The 24431-nt window shown below is 44.5% G+C and overlaps 1 protein-coding gene across 1 annotated transcript in view; it reads left to right on the top strand.

Moving 5' to 3' along the window:
* The window catches only part of TNIP3 (TNFAIP3 interacting protein 3), a 98953-nt gene that overhangs the window by 55448 nt on the left and 19074 nt on the right, over positions 1–24431 (top strand). The window contains exon 6 of the mRNA XM_088452291.1: positions 22999–23118. Coding sequence (XP_088308417.1) covers positions 22999–23118 — 120 coding nt within the window. The remainder of the gene's footprint in view (positions 1–22998; positions 23119–24431) is intronic.

Genomic DNA, 24431 nt, shown 5'->3' with positions numbered 1-24431 from the left:
TAGAGGCTAGTTTCCATGCAGAATACAGGAGATTGCTGTCACATGAAGCGAGAGGCTAATTTCTATGCAGAATACAGGAGATTGCTGTCACATGAAGCGAGAGGCTAATTTCTATGCAGAGTACAGGAGATTGCTGGCACATGCAGGGAGAGGCTAGTTACTATGCAGAATACATGAGATTGCTGTCACATGCAGGGAGAGGCTAATTTCTATGCAGAATACAGGAGATTGCTGTCACATGTAGGTAGAGGCTAGTTTCCATGCAGAATACAGGAGATTGCTGTCACATGAAGCGAGAGGCTAATTTCTATGCAGAATACAGGAGATTGCTGGCAGATGCAGGGAGAGGCTAGTTTCTATGCAGAATACAGGAGATTGCTGTCACATGCAGGGAGAGGCTAGTTTCTATGTAGAATACAGGAGATTGCTGTCACATGCAGGGAGAGGCTAGTTTCTATGAAGAATACAGGAGATTGCTGTCACATGCAGGGAGAGGCTAGTTTCTATGCAGAATACAGAAGATTGCTGTCACATGCAGAATACAGGAGATTGCTGTCACATGCAGGGAGAGGCTAGTTTCTATGTAGAATACAGGAGATTGCTGTCACATGCAGGGAGAGGCTAGTTTCTATGAAGAATACAGGAGATTGCTGTCACATGCAGGGAGAGGCTAGTTTCTATGTAGAATACAGGAGATTGTTGTCACATGCAGGGAGAGGCTAATTTCTATGCATAATACAGGAGATTGTTGTCACATGCAGGGAGAGGCTAATTTCTATGCATAATACAGGAGATTGTTGTCACATGCATGGAGAGGCTAATTTCTATGCAGAATACAGGAGATTGCTGTTGCATGCAGGGTGAGGCTAGTTTCTATGCAGAATATGCTGTAGGTGATTGCTGTCACATGCAGGGAGAGGCTAGTTTATATGCAGAATACAGGAGATTGCTGTCACATGCAGGGACAGGCTAGTTTCTATGTAGAATACAGGTGATTGCTGTCACATCCAGGGAGAGGCTAGTTTCTATGCAGAATACAGGAGATTGCTGTCACATGAAGCGAGAGGCTAGTTTCTATGCAGAATACAGAAGATTGCTGTCATATGCAGGGAGAGGATAGTTTCTATGTAGAAAACAGGAGATTGCTGTCACATGCAGGGAGCGGCTAGTTTCTATGCAGAATACAGGAAATTGCTGTACCATGCATGGAGAGGCTAGTTACTATGCAGAATACAGGAGATTGCTGTCACATGCAGGGAGAGGCTAGTTTCTATGCAGAATACAGGAGATTGCTGTCACATGCAGGAAGAGACTACTTTCAATGCAGAATACACTGTAGGTGATTGCTGTCACATGCAGAGAGAGGCTAGTTTCTATGCAGAATACAGGAAATTACTGTACCATGCATGGAGAGGCTAGTTAATATGCAGAATACAGGAGATTGCTGTCACATGCAGGGAGAGGCTAGTTTCTATGCAGAATACAGGAGATTGTTGTCACATGCAGGGAGAGACTAATTTCTATGCAGAATACAGGAGATTGCTGTTGCATGCAGGGTGAGGCTAGTTTCTATGTAGAATATGCTGTAGGTGATTGCTGTCACATGTAGGAAGAGGCTAGTTTCTATGCAGAATACAGGAGATTGCTGTCACATGCAGGAAGAGGCTACTTTCTATGCAGAATACACTGTAGGTGATTGCTGTAACATGGAGGGAGAGGCTAGTTTCTATGCAGAATACAAGAGATTGCTGTCACATGCAGGGAGATGCTACTTTCTATGCAGAATACAGGTGATTGCTGTCACATGCAGGGAGGGGCTAGTTTATATGCAGAATACAGGAGATTGCTGTCACATGCAGGGAGAGACTAGTTACTATGCAGAATACAGGAGATTGCTGTCACATGCAGGGACAGGCTAGTTTCTATGCAGAATACAGGAGATTGCTGTCACATGCTGGGAGAGGCTAGTTTCTATGCAGAATACAGAAGATTGCTGTCACATGCAGGGAGAGGCTAGTTTCTATGCAGAATACAGGAGATTGTTGTCACATGCAGGGAGAGGCTAGTTTCTATGCAGAATACAGGAGATTGCTGTCACATGCAGGGAGAGGCTAGTTTCTATGTAGAAAACAGGTGATTGCTGTCACATGCAAGGAGAGGCTAGTTTCTATGCAGAATACAGGAGATTGCTGTCACATGCAGGAAGAGGCTACTTTCTATGCAGAATACACTGTAGGTGATTGCTGTCACATGCAGGATGCTAATTTCTATGCAGAATACAGGTGATTGCTGTCACATGCAGGGAGAGGCTAGTTTATATCCAGCATACATTAGATTGCTGTCACATGCAGTGAGAGGCTAGTTTCTATGCAGAATACAGGAGATTGCTGTCACATGCAGGGACAGGCGAGTTTCTATAAAGAATACAGGAGATTGCTGTCACATGCAGGGAGAGACTAAATTCTATGCAGAATACAGGAGATTGCTGTCACATGCAGGGAGAGGCTAGTTTCTTTGTAGAATACAGGAGATAGCTATCACATGCAGGGAGAGGCTATTTTCTATGTAGAATACAGGTGATTGCTGTCACATGCAGGGAGAGGCTAGTTTCTATGTAGGATACAGGTGATTGCTGTCACATGCAGGAAGAGGCTACTTTCTATGCAGAAAACACTGTAGGTGATTGCTGTCACATGCAGGAAGAGGCTACTTTCAATGCAGAATACACTGTAGGTGATTGCTGTAACATGCAGGGAGAGGCTATTTTCTATGCAGAATACAAGAGATTGCTGTCACATGCAGGGAGAGGCTAGTTTCCATGTAGAATACAGGAGATTGCTGTCACATGAAGCGAGAGGCTAATTTCTTTGCAGAATACTGGAGATTGCTGGCAGATGCAGGGAGAGGCTAGTTTCTATGCAGAATACAGGAGATTGCTGTCACATGCAGGGAGAGGCTAGTTTCTATGTAGAATACAGGAGATTGCTGTCACATGCAGGGAGAGGCTAGTTTCTATGAAGAATACAGGAGATTGCTGTCACATGCAGGGAGAGGCTAGTTTCTATGCAGAATACAGAAGATTGCTGTCACATGCAGAATACAGGAGATTGCTGTCACATGCAGGGAGAGGCTAGTTTCTATGTAGAATACAGGAGATTGCTGTCACATGCAGGGAGAGGCTAGTTTCTATGAAGAATACAGGAGATTGCTGTCACATGCAGGGAGAGGCTAGTTTCTATGTAGAATACAGGAGATTGTTGTCACATGCAGGGAGAGGCTAATTTCTATGCATAATACAGGAGATTGTTGTCACATGCAGGGAGAGGCTAATTTCTATGCATAATACAGGAGATTGTTGTCACATGCATGGAGAGGCTAATTTCTATGCAGAATACAGGAGATTGCTGTTGCATGCAGGGTGAGGCTAGTTTCTATGCAGAATATGCTGTAGGTGATTGCTGTCACATGCAGGGAGAGGCTAGTTTATATGCAGAATACAGGAGATTGCTGTCACATGCAGGGACAGGCTAGTTTCTATGTAGAATACAGGTGATTGCTGTCACATCCAGGGAGAGGCTAGTTTCTATGCAGAATACAGGAGATTGCTGTCACATGAAGCGAGAGGCTAGTTTCTATGCAGAATACAGAAGATTGCTGTCATATGCAGGGAGAGGATAGTTTCTATGTAGAAAACAGGAGATTGCTGTCACATGCAGGGAGCGGCTAGTTTCTATACAGAATACAGGAAATTGCTGTACCATGCATGGAGAGGCTAGTTACTATGCAGAATACAGGAGATTGCTGTCACATGCAGGGAGAGGCTAGTTTCTATGCAGAATACAGGAGATTGCTGTCACATGCAGGAAGAGACTACTTTCAATGCAGAATACACTGTAGGTGATTGCTGTCACATGCAGAGAGAGGCTAGTTTCTATGCAGAATACAGGAAATTACTGTACCATGCATGGAGAGGCTAGTTAATATGCAGAATACAGGAGATTGCTGTCACATGCAGGGAGAGGCTAGTTTCTATGCAGAATACAGGAGATTGCTGTCACATGCAGGAAGAGACTACTTTCAATGCAGAATACACTGTAAGTGATTGCTGTCACATGCAGAGAGAGGCTAGTTTCTATGCAGAATACAGGAGATTGCTGTCACATGCAGGGAGAGGCTAGTTTCTATGCAGAATACAGGAGATTTCTGTCACATGCAGGGAGAAGCTAGTTTCTATGCAGAATACAGGAGCATGCTGTCACATGCAGGGAGAGGCTAGTTTCTATGCAGAATACAGGAGATTGCTGTCACATGCAGGGAGAGGCTAGTTTCTATGCAGAATACAGGAGATTGCTGTCACATGCAGGGAGAGGCTAGTTTCTATGCAGAATACAGGAGATTGCTGTCACATGCAGGGAGAGGCTAGTTTCTATGCAGAATACAGGAGATTGCTGTCACATGCAGGGAGAGGCTAGTTTCTATGCAGAATACAGGAGATTGCTGTCACATGCAGGGAGAGGCTAGTTACTATGCAGAATACAGGAGATTGCTGTCACATGCAGGGAGAGGCTAGTTTCTATGTAGAATGCAGAAGATTGCTGTCACATGCAGGGAGAGGCTAGTTTCTATGTAGAATACCTGAGATAGCTGTCAAATGCAGGGAAAGGCTAGTTTTTATGCAGAATACAGGAGATTGTTGTCACATGCAGGGAGAGGCTAATTTCTATGCAGAATACAGGAGATTGTTGTCACATGCAGGGAGAGGCTAATTTCTATGCAGAATACAGGAGATTGCTGTTGCATGCAGGGTGAGGCTAGTTTCTATGCAGAATATGCTGTAGGTGATTGCTGTCACATGCAGGGAGAGGCTAGTTTATATGCAGAATACAGGAGATTGCTGTCACATGCAGGGAGAGGCTAGTTTCCATGTAGAATACAGGAGATTGCTGTCACATGCAGGGAGAGGCTGGTTTCTATGCAGAATAGAGGAGATTTTTGTCACATGCTGGGAGAGGCTAGTTTCTATGTAGAATACAGGTGACTGCTGTCACATGCAGGGAGAGGCTAATTTCTATGTAGAATACAGGAGATTGCTGTCACATGCAGGAAGAGGCTACTTTCTATGCAGAATACACTGTAGGTGATTGCTGTAACATGCAGGGAGAGTCTAGTTTCTATGCAGATTACAAGAGATTGCTGTCACATGCAGGGAGATGCTACTTTCTATGCTGAATACAGGAGTTTGCTGTCACATGCAGGGAGAGACTAGTTACTATGCTGAATACAGGAGATTGCTGTCATATGCAGGGAGAGGATAGTTTCTATGCAGAATACAGGAGATTGCTGTCACATGCAGGGAGAGGCTAGTTTCTATGCAGAATACAGGAAATTGCTGTCACAGGCATGGAGAGGCTAGTTATTATGCAGAATACAGGAGATTGCTGTCACATGAAGCGAGAGGCTAATTTCTAAGCAGAATACAGGAGATTGCTGTCACATGCAGGTAGAGGCTAGTTTCCATGCAGAATACAGGAGATTGCTGTCACATGAAGCGAGAGGCTAATTTCTATGCAGAATACAGGAGATTGCTGTCACATGAAGCGAGAGGCTAATTTCTATGCAGAGTACAGGAGATTGCTGGCACATGCAGGGAGAGGCTAGTTACTATGCAGAATACATGAGATTGCTGTCACATGCAGGGAGAGGCTAGTTTCCATGCAGAATACAGGAGATTGCTGTCACATGAAGCGAGAGGCTAATTTCTATGCAGAATACAGGAGATTGCTGTCACATGTAGGTAGAGGCTAGTTTCCATGCAGAATACAGGAGATTGCTGTCACATGAAGCGAGAGGCTAATTTCTATGCAGAATACAGGAGATTGCTGGCAGATGCAGGGAGAGGCTAGTTTCTATGCAGAATACAGGAGATTGCTGTCACATGCAGGGAGAGGCTAGTTTCTATGTAGAATACAGGAGATTGCTGTCACATGCAGGGAGAGGCTAGTTTCTATGAAGAATACAGGAGATTGCTGTCACATGCAGGGAGAGGCTAGTTTCTATGCAGAATACAGAAGATTGCTGTCACATGCAGGGAGAGGCTAGTTTCTATGCAGAATACAGGAGATTGCTGTCACATGCAGGGAGAGGCTAGTTTCTATGTAGAATACAGGAGATTACTGTCACATGCAGGGAGAGGCTAGTTTCTATGAAGAATACAGGAGATTGCTGTCACATGCAGGGAAAGGCTAGTTTCTATGTAGAATACAGGAGATTGCTGTCACATGCAGGGAGAGGCTAGTTTTTATGCAGAATACAGGAGATTGTTGTCACATGCAGGGAGAGGCTAATTTCTATGCATAATACAGGAGATTGTTGTCACATGCATGGAGAGGCTAATTTCTATGCAGAATACAGGAGATTGCTGTTGCATGCAGGGTGAGGCTAGTTTCTATGCAGAATATGCTGTAGGTGATTGCTGTCACATGCAGGGAGAGGCTAGTTTATATGCAGAATACAGGAGATTGCTGTCACATGCAGGGACAGTCTAGTTTCTATGTAGAATACAGGTGATTGCTGTCACATCCAGGGAGAGGCTAGTTTCTATGCAGAATACAGGAGATTGCTGTCACATGCAGTAAGAGGCTTTTTTCTATGCAGAAAACACTGTAGGTGATTGCTGTCACATGCAGGGAGATGCTAGTTTCTATGTAGAATACAGGAGATTGATGTCACATGCAGGGAGAGGCTAGTTTTTATGCAGAATACAGGAGATTGTTGTCACATGCAGGGAGAGGCTAATTTCTATGCAGAATACAGGAGATTGTTGTCACATGCAGGGAGAGACTAATTTCTATGCAGAATACAGGAGATTGCTGTTGCATGCAGGGTGAGGCTAGTTTCTATGTAGAATATGCTGTAGGTGATTGCTGTCACATGCAGGTAGAGGCTAGATTATATGCAGAATACAGGAGACTGCTGTCACATGCAGGGAGAGACTAGATTCTATGTAGAATACAGGAGATTGCTGTCACAAGCATGGAGAAGCTAGTTTCTATGCAGAATAGAGGAGATTGTTGTGACATGCAGGGAGAGGCTTGTTTCTATGTAGAATACAGGTGACTGCTGTCACATGCAGGGAGAGGCTAGTTTCTATGTAGAATACTGGAGATTGCTGTAACATGTAGGAAGAGGCTAGTTTCTATGCAGAATACAGGAGATTGCTGTCACATGCAGGAAGAGGCTACTTTCTATGCAGAATACACTGTAGGTGATTGCTGTAACATGGAGGGAGAGGCTAGTTTCTATGCAGAATACAAGAGATTGCTGTCACATGCAGGGAGATGCTACTTTCTATGCAGAATACAGGTGATTGCTGTCACATGCAGGAAGGGGCTAGTTTATATGCAGAATACAGGAGATTGCTGTCACATGCAGGGAGAGGCTAGTTACTATGCAGAATACAGGAGATTGCTGTCACATGCAGGGACAGGCTAGTTTCTATGCAGAATACAGGAGATTGCTGTCACATGCTGGGAGAGGCTAGTTTCAATGCAGAATACACGAGATTGCTGTCACATGCAGGGAGAGGCTAGTTTCTATGCAGAATACAGGAGATTGCTGTCACATGCAGGGAGAGGCTAGTTTCTATGTAGAAAAGAGGTGATTGCTGTCACATGCAGGGAGAGGCTAGTTTCTATGCAGAATACAGGAGATTGCTGTCACAAGCAGGAAGAGGCTACTTTCTATGCAGAATACACTGTAGGTGATTGCTGTCACATGCAGGATGCTAATTTCTATGCAGAATACAAGTGATTGCTGTCACATGAAGGGACAGGCTAGTTTATATCCAGCATACATTAGATTGCTGTCACATGCAGTGAGAGGCTAGTTACTATGCAGAATACAGGAGATTGCTGTCACATGCAGGGACAGGCGAGTTTCTATAAAGAATACAGGAGATTGCTGTCACATGCAGGGAGAGACTAAATTCTATGCAGAATACAGGAGATTGCTGTCACATGCAGGGAGAGGCTAGTTTCTTTGTAGAATACAGTAGATTGCTATCACATGCAGGGAGAGGCTATTTTCTATGTAGAATACAGGTGATTGCTGTCACATGCAGGGAGAGGCTAGTTTCTATGTAGGATACAGGTGATTGCTGTCACATGCAGAAAGAGGCTACTTTCTATGCAGAAAACACAGTAGGTGATTGCTGTCACATGCAGGAAGAGGCTACTTTCTATGCAGAATACACTGTAGGTGATTGCTGTAACATGCAGGGAGAGGCTAGTTTCTATGCAGAATACAAGAGATTGCTGTCACATGCAGGGAGATGCTACTTTCTATGCAGATTACAGGTGATTGCTGTTACTTGCAGGGACAGGCTAGTTACTATGTAGAATACAGGAGATTGCTGTCACATGCAGGGAGAGGCTAGTTACTATGCTGAATACAGGAGATTGCTGTCATATGCAGGGAGAGGATAGTTTCAATGCAGAATACACTGTATGTGATTGCTGTCACATGCAGGGAGAGGCTAGTTTCTATGCAGAATACAGGAGATTGCTGTCACATGCAGGGAGAGGCTAGTTTCTATGCAGAATACAGGAGATTGCTGTCACATGCAGGAAGAGGCTAGTTTCTATGCAGAATACAGGAGATTGCTGTCACATGCAGGGAGAGGCTAGTTTCTATGCAGAAAACAGAAGACTGCTGTCACATGCAGGGAGAGGCTAGTTTCTATGCAGAATACAGGAGATTGCTGTCACATCCAGGGAGAGGCTAGTTTCTTTGCAGAATACAGGAGATTGCTGTCACATGCAGTAAGAGGCTATTTTCTATGCAGAAAACACTGTAGGTGATTGCTGTCACATGCAGGGAGATGCTACTTTCTATGTAGAATACAGGAGATTGCTGTCACATGCAGGGAGAGGCTAGTTTTTATGCAGAATACAGGAGATTGTTGTCACATGCAGGGCGAGGCTAATTTCTATGCAGAATACAGGAGATTGTTGTCACATGCAGGGAGAGACTAATTTCTATGCAGAATACAGGAGATTGCTGTTGCATGCAGGGTGAGGCTAGTTTCTATGTAGAATATGCTGTAGGTGATTGCTGTCACATGCAGGTAGAGGCTAGATTATATGCAGAATACAGGAGACTGCTGTCACATGCAGGGAGAGACTAGTTTCTATGCAGAATACAGGAGATTGCTGTCACATGCAGGGAGAGGCTAGTTTCTATGCAAAATACAGGAGATTGCTGTCACATGCAGGGAGATGCTAGTTTCTATGCAGAATACAGGAGATTGCTGTCACATGCAGGGAGAGGCTAGTTTCTATGTAGAAAACAGGTGATTGCTGTCACATGCAGGGAGAGGCTAGTTTCTATGCAGAATACAGGAGATTGCTGTCACATGCAGGAAGAGGCTACTTTCTATGCAGAATACACTGTAGGTGATTGCTGTCACATGCAGGATGCTAATTTCTATGCAGAATACAGGTGATTGCTGTCACATGCAGGGAGAGGCTAGTTTATATCCAGCATACATTAGATTGCTTTCACATGCAGTGAGAGGCTAGTTACTATGCAGAATACAGGAGATTGCTGTCACATGCAGGGACAAGCGAGTTTCTATAAAGAATACAGGAGATTGCTGTCACATGCAGGGAGAGACTAAATTCTATGCAGAATACAGGAGATTGCTGTCACATGTAGGGAGAGGCTAGTTTCTTTGTAGAATACAGGTGATTGCTGTCACATGCAGGGAGGGGCTAGTTTATATGCAGAATACAGGAGATTGCTGTCACATGCAGGGAGAGACTACTTTCAATGCAGAATACACTGTATGTGATTGCTGTCACATGCAGAGAGAGGCTAGTTTCTATGCAGAATACAGGAGATTGCTGTCACATGCAGGGAGAGGCTAGTTTCTATGCAGAATACAGGAGATTGCTGTCACATGCAGGGAGAGGCTAGTTTCTATGCAGAATACAGGAGATTGCTGTCACATGCAGGGAGAGGCTAGTTTCTATGCAGAATACAGGAGATTGCTGTCACATGCAGGGAGAGGCTAGTTTCTATGCAGAATACAGGAGATTGCTGTCACATGCAGGGAGAGGCTAGTTTCTATGCAGAATACAGGAGATTGCTGTCACATGCAGGGAGAGGCTAGTTTCTATGCAGAATACAGGAGATTGCTGTCACATCCAGGGAGAGGCTAGTTTCTATGCAGAATACAGGAGATTGCTGTCACATGCAGTAAGAGGCTATTTTCTATGCAGAAAACACTGTAGGTGATTGCTGTCACATGCAGGGAGATGCTACTTTCTATGTAGAATACAGGAGATTGCTGTCACACGCAGGGAGAGGCTAGTTTTTATGCAGAATACAGGAGATTGTTGTCACATGCAGGGCGAGGCTAATTTCTATGCAGAATACAGGAGATTGTTGTCACATGCAGGGAGAGACTAATTTCTATGCAGAATACAGGAGATTGCTGTTGCATGCAGGGTGAGGCTAGTTTCTATGTAGAATATGCTGTAGGTGATTGCTGTCACATGCAGGTAGAGGCTAGATTATATGCAGAATACAGGAGACTGCTGTCACATGCAGGGAGAGACTAGTTTCTATGCAGAATACAGGAGATTGCTGTCACATGCAGGGAGAGGCTAGTTTCTATGCAGAATACAGGAGATTGCTGTCACATGCAGGGAGAGGCTAGTTTCTATGCAGAATACAGGAGATTGCTGTCACATGCAGGGAGAGGCTAGTTTCTATGTAGAAAACAGGTGATTGCTGTCACATGCAGGGAGAGGCTAGTTTCTATGCAGAATACAGGAGATTGCTGTCACATGCAGGAAGAGGCTACTTTCTATGCAGAATACACTGTAGGTGATTGCTGTCACATGCAGGATGCTAATTTCTATGCAGAATACAGGTGATTGCTGTCACATGCAGGGAGAGGCTAGTTTATATCCAGCATACATTATATTGCTTTCACATGCAGTGAGAGGCTAGTTACTATGCAGAATACAGGAGATTGCTGTCACATGCAGGGACAGGCGAGTTTCTATAAAGAATACAGAAGATTGCTGTCACATGCAGGGAGAGACTAAATTCTATGCAGAATACAGGAGATTGCTGTCACATGCAGGGAGAGGCGAGTTTCTTTGTAGAATACAGGAGATTGCTATCACATGCAGGGAGAGGCTATTTTCTATGTAGAATACAGGTTATTGCTGTCACATGCAGGGAGAGGCTAGTTTCTATGTAGGATACAGGTGATTGCTGTCACATGCAGGAAGAGGCTACTTTCTATGCAGAAAACACTGTAGGTGATTGCTGTCACATGCAGGAAGAGGCTACTTTCTATGCAGAATACACTGTAGGTGATTGCTGTAACTTGCAGGGAGAGGCTAGTTTCTATGCAGAATACAAGAGATTGCTGTCACATGCAGGGAGATGCTACTTTCTATGCAGATTACAGGTGATTGCTGTTACTTGCAGGGACAGGCTAGTTACTATGTAGAATACAGGAGATTGCTGTCACATGCAGGGAGAGGCTAGTTACTATGCAGAATACAGGAGATTGCTGTCATATGCAGGGAGAGGATAGTTTCTATGCAGAATACAGGAGATTGCTGTCACATGAAGCGAGAGGCTAGTTTCTATGCAGAATACAGAAGATTGCTGTCATATGCAGGGAGAGGATAGTTTCTATGTAGAAAACAGGAGATTGCTGTCACATGCAGGGAGCGGCTACTTTCTATGCAGAATACAGGAAATTGCTGTACCATGCAGGGAGAGGCTAGTTACTATGCAGAATACATGAGATTGCTGTCACATGCAGGGAGAGGCTAGTTTCTATGCAGAATACAGGAGATTGCTGTCACATGCAGGAAGAGACTACTTTCAATTCAGAATACACTGTAGGTGATTGCTGTCACATGCAGAGAGAGGCTAGTTTCTATGCAGAATACAGGAGATTGCTGTCACATGCAGGGAGAGGCTAGTTTCTATGCAGAATACAGGAGATTGCTGTCACATGCAGGGAGAGGCTAGTTTCTATGCAGAATACAGGAGATTGCTGTCACATGCAGGGAGAGGCTAGTTTCTATGCAGAATACAGGAGATTGCTGTCACATGCAGGGAGAGGCTAGTTTCTATGCAGAATACAGGAGATTGCTGTCACATGCAGGGAGAGGCTAGTTTCTATGCAGAATACAGGAGATTGCTGTCACATGCAGGGAGAGGCTAATTTCTATGCAGAATACAGGAGATTGCTGTTGCATGCAGGGTGAGGCTAGTTTATATGCAGAATATGCTGTAGGTGATTGCTGTCACATGCAGGGAGAGGCTAGTTTATATGCAGAATACAGGAGATTGCTGTCACATGCCTGGACAGGCTAGTTTCTATGTAGAATACAGGTGATTGCTGTCACATCCAGGGAGAGGCTAGTTTCTATGCAGAATACAGGAGATTGCTGTCACATGCAGTAAGAGGCTATTTTCTATGCAGAAAACACTGTAGGTGATTGCTGTCACATGCAGGGAGATGCTAGTTTCTATGTAGAATACAGGAGATTGATGTCACATGCAGGGAGAGGCTAGTTTTTATGCAGAATACAGGAGATTGTTGTCACATGCAGGGAGAGACTAATTTCTATGCAGAATACAGGAGATTGTTGTCACATGCAGGGAGAGACTAATTTCTATGCAGAATACAGGAGATTGCTGTTGCATGCAGGGTGAGGCTAGTTTCTATGTAGAATATGCTGTAGGTGATTGCTGTCACATGTAGGAAGAGGCTAGTTTCTATGCAGAATACAGGAGATTGCTGTCACATGCAGGAAGAGGCTACTTTCTATGCAGAATACACTGTAGGTGATTGCTGTAACATGGAGGGAGAGGCTAGTTTCTATGCAGAATACAAGAGATTGCTGTCACATGCAGGGAGATGCTACTTTCTATGCAGAATACAGGTGATTGCTGTCACATGCAGGGAGGGGCTAGTTTATATGCAGAATACAGGAGATTGCTGTCACATGCAGGGAGAGACTAGTTACTATGCAGAATACAGGAGATTGCTGTCACATGCAGGGACAGGCTAGTTTCTATGCAGAATACAGGAGATTGCTGTCACATGCTGGGAGAGGCTAGTTTCTATGCAGAATACAGAAGATTGCTGTCACATGCAGGGAGAGGCTAGTTTCTATGCAGAATACAGGAGATTGTTGTCACATGCAGGGAGAGGCTAGTTTCTATGCAGAATACAGGAGATTGCTGTCACATGCAGGGAGAGGCTAGTTTCTATGTAGAAAACAGGTGATTGCTGTCACATGCAGGGAGAGGCTAGTTTCTATGCAGAATACAGGAGATTGCTGTCACATGCAGGAAGAGGCTACTTTCTATGCAGAATACACTGTAGGTGATTGCTGTCACATGCAGGATGCTAATTTCTATGCAGAATACAGGTGATTGCTGTCACATGCAGGGAGAGGCTAGTTTATATCCAGCATACATTAGATTGCTGTCACATGCAGTGAGAGGCTAGTTACTATGCAGAATACAGGAGATTGCTGTCACATGCAGGGAGAGGATAGTTTCTATGCAGAATACAGGAGATTGCTGTCACATGAAGCGAGAGGCTAGTTTCTATGCAGAATACAGAAGATTGCTGTCATATGCAGGGAGAGGATAGTTTCTATGTAGAAAACAGGAGATTGCTGTCACATGCAGGGAGCGGCTACTTTCTATGCAGAATACAGGAAATTGCTGTACCATGCAGGGAGAGGCTAGTTTCTATGCAGAATACAGGAGATTGCTGTCACATGCAGGGAGAGGCTAGTTTCTATGTAGAAAACAGGTGATTGCTGTCACATGCAGGGAGAGGCTAGTTTCTATGCAGAATACAGGAGATTGCTGTCACATGCAGGAAGAGGCTACTTTCTATGCAGAATACACTGTAGGTGATTGCTGTCACATGCAGGATGGTAATTTCTATGCAGAATACAGGTGATTGCTGTCACATGCAGGGAGAGGCTAGTTTATATCCAGCATACATTAGATTGCTGTCACATGCAGTGAGAGGCTAGTTACTATGCAGAATACAGGAGATTGCTGTCACATGCAGGGACAGGCGAGTTTCTATAAAGAATACAGGAGATTGCTGTCACATGCAGGGAGAGACTAAATTCTATGCAGAATACAGGAGATTGCTGTCACATGCAGGGAGAGGCTAGTTTCTTTGTAGAATACAGGAGATAGCTATCACATGCAGGGAGAGGCTATTTTCTATGTAGAATACAGGTGATTGCTGTCACATGCAGGGAGAGGCTAGTTTCTATGTAGGATACAGGTGATTGCTGTCACATGCAGGAAGAGGCTACTTTCTATGCAGAAAACACTGTAGGTGATTGCTGTCACATGCAGGAAGAGGCTACTTTCTATGCAGAATACACTGTAGGTGATTGCTGTAACATGCAGGGAGAGGCTAGTTTCTATGCAGAATACAAGAGATTGCTGTCACATGCAGGGAGATGCTACTTTCTATGCAGATTACAGGTGATTGCTATTACTTGCAGGGACAGGCGAGTTACTATGTAGAATACAGGAGATTGCTGTCACATGCAGGGAGAGGCTAGTTTCTATGCAGAATACAGAAGATTGCTGTCATATGCAGGGAGAGGATAGTTTCTATGTAGAAAACAGGAGATTGCTGTCACATGCAGGGAGCGGCTAGTTTCTATGCAGAATACAGGAAATTGCTGTACCATGCATGGAGAGGCTAGTTACTATGCAGAATACATGAGATTGCTGTCACATGCAGGGAGAGGCTAGTTTCTATGCAGAATACAGGAGATTGCTGTCACATGCAGGAAGAGACTACTTTCAATGCAGAATACACTGTAGGTGATTGCTGTCACATGCAGAGAGAGGCTAGTTTCTATGCAGAATACAGGAGATTGCTGTCACATGCAGGGAGAGGCTAGTTTCTATGCAGAATACAGGAGATTGCTGTCACATGCAGGGAGAGGCTAGTTTCTATGCAGAATACAGGAGATTGCTGTCACATGCAGGGAGAGGCTAGTTTCTATGCAGAATACAGGAGATTGCTGTCACATGCAGGGAGAGGCTAGTTTCTATGCAGAATACAGGAGATTGCTGTCACATGCAGGGAGAGGCTAGTTTCTATGCAGAATACAGGAGATTGCTGTCACATGCAGGGAGAGGCTAGTTTCTATGCAGAATACAGGAGATTGCTGTCACATGCAGGGAGAGGCTAGTTTCTATGCAGAATACAGGAGATTGCTGTCACATGCAGGGAGAGGCTAGTTACTATGCAGGGAGAGGCTAGTTTCTATGTAGAATGCAGAAGATTGCTGTCACATGCAGGGAGAGGCTAGTTTTTATGTAGAATACAGGAGATTGCTGTGAAATGCAGGGAAAGGCTAGTTTTTATGCAGAATACAGGAGATTGTTGTCACATGCAGGGAGAGGCTAATTTCTATGCAGAATACAGGAGATTGCTGTTGCATGCAGGGTGAGGCTAGTTTCTAAGCAGAATACACTGTAGGTGATTGCTGTCACATGCAGGGAGAGGCTAGTTTATATGCAGAATACAGGAGATTGCTGTCACATGCAGGGAGAGGCTAGTTTCCATGTAGAATACAGGAGATTGCTGTCACATGCAGGGAGAGGCTGGTTTCTATGCAGAATAGAGGAGATTTTTGTCACATGCTGGGAGAGGCTAGTTTCTATTTAGAATACAGGTGACTGCTGTCACATGCAGGGAGAGGCTAATTTCTATGTAGAATACAGGAGATTGCTGTCACATGCAGGAAGAGGCTAGTTTCTATGCAGAATACAGGAGATTGCTGTCACATGCAGGAAGAGGCTACTTTCTATGCAGAATACACTGTAGGTGATTGCTGTAACATGCAGGGAGAGTCTAGTTTCTATGCAGAATACAAGAGATTGCTGTCACATGCAGGGAGATGCTACTTTCTATGCAGAATACAGGAGTTTGCTGTCACGTGCAGGGAGAGGCTAGTTACTATGCTGAATACAGGAGATTGCTGTCATATGCAGGGAGAGGATAGTTTCTTTGCAGAATACAGGAGATTGCTGTCACATGCAGGGAGAGGCTAGTTTCTATGCAGAATACAGGAAATTGCTGGCACAGGCATGGAGAGGCTAGTTATTATGCAGAATACAGGAGATTGCTGTCACATGAAGCGAGAGGCTAATTTCTATGCAGAATACAGGAGATTGCTGTCACATGAAGCGAGAGGCTAATTTCTATGCAGAAAACAGGAGATTGCTGGCACATGCAGGGAGAGGCTAGTTACTATGCAGAATACATGAGATTGCTGTCACATGCAGGGAGAGGCTAGTTTCTATGCAGAATACAGGAGATTGCTGTCACATGCAGGGAGAGGCTAATTTCTATGCAGAATACAGGAGATTGCTGTCACATGTAGGTAGAGGCTAGTTTCCATGCAGAATACAGGAGATTGCTGTCACATGAAGCGAGAGGCTAATTTCTATGCAGAATACAGGAGATTGCTGGCAGATGCAGGGAGAGACTAGTATCTATGCAGAATACAGGAGATTGCTGTCACATGCAGGGAGAGGCTAGTTTCTATGTAGAATACAGGAGATTGCTGTCACATGCAGGGAGAGGCTAGTTTCTAGGAAGAATACAGGAGATTGCTGTCACATGCAGGGAGAGGCTAGTTTCTATGCAGAATACAGGAGATTGCTGTCACATGCAGGGAGAGGCTAGTTTCTATGCAGAATACAGGAGATTGCTGTCACATGCAGGGAGAGGCTAGTTTCTATGTAGAATACAGGAGATTGCTGTCACATGCAGGGAGAGGCTAGTTTCTATGAAGAATACAGGAGATTGCTGTCACATGCAGGGAGAGGCTAGTTTCTATGTAGAATACAGGAGATTGCTGTCACATGCAGGGAGAGGCTAGTTTTTATGCAGAATACAGGAGATTGTTGTCACATGCATGGAGAGGCTAATTTCTATGCATAATACAGGAGATTGTTGTCACATGCATGGAGAGGCTAATTTCTATGCAGAATACAGGAGTTTGCTGTTGCATGCAGGGTGAGGCTAGTTTCTATGCAGAATATGCTGTAGGTGATTGCTGTCACATGCAGGGAGAGGCTAGTTTCTATGTAGAATACAGGTGAGTGCTGTCACATCCAGGGAGAGGCTAGTTTCTATGCAGAATACAGGAGATTGCTGTCACATGCAGTAAGAGGCTATTTTCTATGCAGAAAACACTGTAGGTGATTGCTGTCACATGCAGGGAGATGCTAGTTTCTATGTAGAATACAGGAGATTGATGTCACATGCAGGGAGAGGCTAGTTTTTATGCAGAATACAGGAGATAGTTGTCACATGCAGGGAGAGACTAATTTCTATGCAGAATACAGGAGATTGCTGTTGCATGCAGGGTGAGGCTAGTTTCTATGTAGAATATGCTGTAGGTGATTGATGTCACATGCAGGGAGAGGCTAGATTATATGCAGAATACAGGAGACTGCTGTCACATGCAGGGAGAGGCTAGTTTCTATGTAGAATACAGGAGATTGCTGTCACAAGCATGGAGAAGCTAGTTTCTATGCAGAATAGAGGAGATTGTTGTGACATGCAGGGAGAGGCTAGTTTCTATGTAGAATACAGGTGACAGCTGTCACATGCAGGGAGAGGCTAGTTTCTATGCAGAATACAAGAGATTGCTGTCACATGCAGGGAGATGCTACTTTCTATGCAGAATACAGGTGATTGTTGTCACATGCAGGGAGAGGCTAGTTTCTATGTAGAATACAGGTGATTGCTGTCACATGCAGGGAGAGGCTAGTTTCTATGCAGAATGCAGGAGATTGCTGTCATATGCAGGAAGAGGCTACTTTCTATGCAGAATACACTGTTGGTGATTGCTGTCACATGCAGGGAGAGGCTAGTTTCTTTGCAGAATACAAGAGATTACTGTCACATGCAGGGAGAGGCTACTTTCTATGCAGAATACAGGAGATTGCTGTCACATGCAGGGACAGACTAGTTTCTATGCAGAATACAGGAGATTGCTGTCACATGCAGGGAGAGGCTTGTTTCTATGCAGAATACAAGAGATTGCTGTCACATGCAGGGAGAGGGTAGTTTCTATGCAGAATACAGGAGATTGCTGTCACATGCATGGAGAAGCTAGTTTCTATGCAGAATACAGGAGATTGCTGTCACATGCAGGTAGAGGCTAGTTTCTTTGCAGAATACAGGAGATTGCTGTCACATGCAGGTAGAGGCTAGTTTCTTTGCAGAATACAGGAGATTGCTGTCACATGCAGGTAGAGGCTAGTTTCTTTGCAGAATACAGGAGATTGCTGTCACATGCAGGGAGAGGGTAGTTCCTCTGAAAAATTCCTGCAAATATTTATTTTTTCTGTGGACCTCTTGGTAGCCTCCCTGATCAGTTTTGTTCTTCTCCTGTCATCAAACTTGGAAGGGCCTCCTAATTTTGGCAATATCCCTATTTGGCCATGTTTTTTCCACTTATTAATTATAATCTTCACAGTGTTTTATGGTACTTGTAATTTTTTTTTCAACAAAATCCTATTGATGTTTTGAAAGCTGCTCTCAGACAATGGATATTCTAGTAGGAGATAGACAAGAAAACCACAAGGAAATCCTACAGGAACTGCTGATCTTTATTTGGGGTTATTTACAATCATGATAATTTCCTTTGAACATGTTTATGAATGTATCAAAAAATGGTATACTTCCAAGACGCAACTCTAACAGAGGCTAGCCTAGGTGACCCTAAACCGAACCACCTTATTCTACTTTAAAACAAACACTGATATACACTTCTATAGGTATATGCAGGTGCCAATGAAATCTCCAGATATCAGTAGAGAGGCCCTGATTCAGAGCAGAACGCTCTGACAGAGCGCTCGCTCTGAATCAGGGCCGTGCTATTTTTTTTTTTGAACGGCCTCCTGCCCGCTCACATAGCTGTGGGTGACCACCCACAGCTATAGCGAGCGGGCAGGAAGATGGTTGCGATGGTCAAGACCATCACGACCATCGGGCTTGCGACAAGACCCTTGTGGTAGGGTCTCATTGCTGCAAGCCCTAGAGTGCTTTCGGCTCAAACAGAGCCAAAAGCACTCCCACTGACATCACTTGTGATGTCAGTGGTCACCCACAGCTATGCGAGCGGCCAGGAGGCCGCTCCATTTTTAGGTAGGAGGGCCCTGATTCAGAGCGATAGTCCAGCTCTGAATCAGGCCAACAGTCCAATACAGAGTCCTTATAAACATGCGTCCATCTTAATTCATCTAGCTATGTTCTTATGGAAGTAGTCTACTCAATATCCACATGGTCTTAGCATTCAATTGTCCATGAGCAGGGCCGTAGCTAGTGCAGCCGGTGCCATCGCACAGGGCACCACAGGTCAGGGTGTGCTGTTTGGGCCTGTCAAATTTCTGTTTATTATCATTCTTGCTTGTAGCTTCCTCTTATTTCATCCCCAGAATCTTCTGGCCTCTCCTATCTCTTCCTTGGCCCTTCCTCATGATGCCATGGCCCTTTTTTGGGTGCATTATGTCCCTTTGAAAAATGAGGGGGGCGCCAATGCTCTTTCTGGCACCTGGCACCAAAAAGTCTAGTTACGGCTCTGTCCATAAGCATATATATTATTTCCTAAAGCAACCAATCAACTTCTGTTATTTATTTAGCACAGTCTTTGAAATAACAGTTAAGGTGCATACACACTAGATGATTTTTGGAATGATATGCCTGATTCTGATGCATCGAAACGACATATAGTTCAAAATCGTCTAGCGTGTATGCTCTATGTTGTCTGGTGCAAGATCCTGTGGGGTCGTCAGCCACATCGTCAGGTCGGCCCGACATGCAGGCCAACCTGACGATGCTACTGACGACCCCATAAAGCGGGATGCGGCACGGGCGGACTTATCGGGCGGTCTGGCACCAGATCATCTAGTGTGTTATGGCCACCTGATATGTCGGCCTGATGGCGGGGGGTCACCAGTTGCATCACTGGGTACACACAGCACTCAGTGTGTACCTAGCTTTAGAAGCTGATTGGTTACTTTGGGCAACTACAGACATACCTCACTTGGGGGCCTATTCATCAACACAAAAATAAAGTTTTTAAGTACATTTACCTTAATTACCATTATTTTAGTATTCATGAAAATTCTTAACACAGGAGATATCAGGAGAGGGCAGTGTCACATAGACCGAGAGAGTAAAGGATTTGCAGGAGGAGAGGGTGGTCTACAGTGTCAAATGCAGCAGAGAAGTCAAGGTATAAGGGGCACTACTACTGTGAGCAATACTCGGGGGCATTACTTAGGAGCCACTACTACTGGGGGCAATAATATTGGGGGCTCTACTACTGGGGGCATTACTAGTGGGGCATTTATACAGGTGGCTCTACTACAGGGGGGCATAACTACTGGGGTATTACCACAGGGAGCATTACTACTGGGGGCATTACTACTGGGGCATTACTAGTGGGGGCATTTATACAGATGGAACTACTACAGGGGGCATTAGTACTGGGGCATTACTACTGGGGGCACTACCACAGGAGGAACCACTCCTGGGGGCACTACTACTGGGGGCTCTGCATAAAGGGGCACTACCACTGTGGCCACTGTCACTACTGGGGGCACTGCATAAGGGGCACAACCATTATTGGGGGCACTGCATAAGGGGCACTACCACTACTGGGGGCACTGCATAAGAGGCACCACTACTGGGGGCACTGCATAAGAGGCACTACTACTGTGGGCATTATGTGTATTAGGGGCCCTACTACTGTGGGCATTGTGTAAAGGGGGCACTACTGTGTGTCATAACATGAATAAGGGACACTAGTACTATGTGGTGTAATGTGAATTTGGGGCACTATGTGTGGTGTAATGTGGATAAGATTGTGCAACTGGTGAGTAATATTTCATGTGGGTGCCTATATGTGTGTTTTTTTTCCTGTGGTTGTATACTGTGTTTTTTTTCTTGTGTGTGTATGAAGTTAGATTTCTCTGGGGAGACAGTGCTAAAGGGGTTATGTCACTTGCTAAATGTCCTCTGTTCAGTATTTAACAAACAGCGCTAAGCTTAGCTTATAGCTGTTTGTCAATGTACCACTTATGAGCGATATGGTCCCCATTGCGCATACCCCCATTTCGTCCATGTTTAATAGGGGCCCCCACATGTTTGTTGCCCAGGGGCCCCCACAGACCTTAATCCAGCCCTGTACATAGCCCTGCCTATCAGCGCTGCTATAGATAGCAGTGCCGATAATGACAGGGGCGCCCCTGTCATTTTCCACCCAGACCAGTGGCGTATCTGTAATGGGTGCAGTGTATGCGGGGCACACGGGCCCCCAGGTCCAGGGGGACCCCGCACTGCAACACCCTGCACCCATATTATTTTAAACTTACCTGTCCGTGGTCCCGTGGCAGGTGTCAGCGCTGCTAAGAACACCAGAAAATGGCCACCGCTGCCATTTTTCCATGCTCTGCGCATGCACGTAGACTCCGGGCACACTCTAGTACCCAAAGTTTACTGTGCATGCACAGAATGCCAGAAAATGGCCACCACGGCCATTTTCCCGGCGTTCTGCGCATGCACAGTAGACTCTGGGCACACTTTGGTGCCCGGAGTCTACTAATGCTCCATTGGCTGGCCAGCCGCATCAGTCGGCTGCCGGCCACCAAGAGGAGAGGAGGGGGCCCTACACGGGGAGTGCACACGGGCCCCTTCCTCTCTTAAGACGCCCCTGGCCCCAATCATACATGGGGAGAATTGGTATCAGCTCACATAACGTGCGCTCATGCCGCTTCGGTGCTTCATACATCTCTCCCTTAATCTGGTACTGAATTTATAACCAATAAGATGTTGAATTACCAGATATAAATTTAAGTTTGCATCTCTATTTTGTTTAATCTACTTTTGCAGCTATGGTTTCAGTTACCAAGATGCAGCATGGTCAAAACACCCAGGAGAGATGTATCAAGCCTTGGAGATAGATAAAGTATAAACCAATCATCTTCTTCAAAGTTCAAACACAGCCTGTAAAATGACAGTTAGAAGATGACTGGTTGGTACTTTATCTGTCTCCACTTTATCTGTCTTCAAGCTTTGATACATCTCCCCCTCAATACGGTTTAGTGCTGTATATGCTATAATCACTACTTATAATTCCCACAATGTGTATTCATAACATGTATAACTTAGAATGTATGAATTATAAATTAGAGCTGAAACTAGATCCTCACAATTACTAAAATCCTCAAACATCCGCCAAATACAAGAGTGTGGTATTCATTTTCCAAAGTAGAAAACCACACATTTTATGTAAGAATAATAATGTCATCTCAGCAAACACTATTCATCCAGTTCACTTCTGAGATCTACTGTACGTTAGTGTGCCATTCCTACAGTCTAGCTGCAAATGGAAATAGACAAGCTAGAATGATATGCTAATGATTGTGTATGCATTGTTACAAAAATAATCGTGAATATCCTTCAGTACATTGTTTTGCTAGTTTAGAGTGATGCTGTCTCCTCCACTTTTTATTACCTACTGTACATCACAGGACTCAGTATTGGAGTGCTGTTACTGTAGATTGTTCTTTCTCATCTTTATTACAATAAAGATTGTGGGGTTTTCTGGCAGAAAGCTATATGTTATCTGGAAAGCTTGCAGCAAATATCTTTAAATGCTATTGTATGTCAGAATAAATTTTGTTCCTCACCTCATTTCACTATATTGTTTTTTGCATGTTTATGTGGTTTATATCTTACATTTCAATCAATGCTTTGTCATTTATACCATGCTTTATGATACACTTTATATCAGTTTAAAAATCAGAAATTTGTTTTATGTAACTTTTATATAGAGCATTACTGTATTTATAGTAATAACATTGTGATTTTATTTTAAGGACCTCCTTAAAGCTACAAGAAAAGAGAAGTTTGATGTGATGAAGACATGCTTAAGTTCACCCGGAAAGAACATGGATCATGAAGATTTGAAAACAGAGGTTGAAGTTCTCATACATCAGGTGATTCATTTTGCTTGACAGTTGTATAGTAAAATCAAATTAGTAGTAGCTGCAACATTTCAGCAAACTAAGGGTTAAACTGGGGATGTGCACCGGACTATTTTTGCCGGATTTGGATTTGGTTCTAATTCATCTTCCGGCTTTGTATTTACCAAACTGCATTGACTCTCTTTTTAAATTTGGATTTTTTACAAAAATTTACAAAAAAAGGTAAAATCACATAAATTGTTTTTTTCTCTTCCTAGAGTATTATTAACCTCCATAACATTAATTTACAGTAATTTACAGTCAATTTAGACCACCTCACAGCTTATAATATTGTTTTCACCATTATTGGCCAAAGTTTGCACAGAGCTGACTGGTTACTAAACACATCTATGAAACATTGCCACACAGCAGTGGTAGAAATGAAAGGTAGTGCAAGATGGAATTGTCCTTGGGCCCTCCCACCCACCCAGTGGGGTACAGCCAGCAGAATCACAGTACTTGTTTACAAAGTGGGCTACAGCCCAAGGAGTCACAGTGCACAATCTTATTCACATTACACCACACATAGTGCCCGATTCACATTACACCATAAAGTAGTGTCTATTATTTATGTTACGACACACAGTAGTGCCCCTTTTACACAATGCCCACAGTAGTATCCCTTTTACACAATGCCCATATTAGTGACCCTTATATACAATATCCACAGTAGTAATGCCCCTTATACAATGCCCACAGTAGTAGTGCCCCTTATACAGTGCCCACAGCAATAGTGTTCCTTACACAATGCCCCCAGTAGTGGTGTCCCTTACACAATGCCCCCAGTAGTGGTGCCCCCTATGCAGTGCCCTTAGTAGTAGGGCCCCCTATGCAATGCCCCCAGTAGTAATGCATCTTGTAGTAGTGCCCCCAATAGTTATACCCCCTGTAGTAATGCCCCCAGTGGTAGTGCCCCTAGTAGTATGCCCCCATTAGCAGTCCACCAGTAGTATGCCCCCAGTAGTATGCCCCATTAACTGTGCCCCCATTAGTAGTGCCCCCAGTAGCAGTGCCCCCATTAGCAGTGTCCCCAATAGTATGCCCCCATTAGCAGTGCCCCCAGTAGTATAGCCCCATTAGCAGTGCCCCCAGTAGTATGCCCCCAGTAGCACCCCCTTGCACACACACAAAGAAATAAAAACTTACCTGAATCCCCGCTCCTGCTGCAGTCCGCTCTGCTCTATCACCCATTGTGGAGGGAGCTGGAAGATGGAGCTCATGAGCGAGCTCTAGTTTGCTCCCTCCGTGCAGCAGCCAATGAGAGTCTGTCTGACTCTCATTGGTTG

This window comes from Taudactylus pleione, unplaced genomic scaffold, assembly GCF_031769625.1.
Source record: "Taudactylus pleione unplaced genomic scaffold, aTauple2 ptg000036l, whole genome shotgun sequence".
NCBI lineage: Eukaryota > Metazoa > Chordata > Amphibia > Anura > Myobatrachidae > Taudactylus > Taudactylus pleione.
The sequence above is the reverse complement of the archived record's forward strand: the minus strand, read 5'-3'. Positions and strand labels throughout refer to the sequence as shown.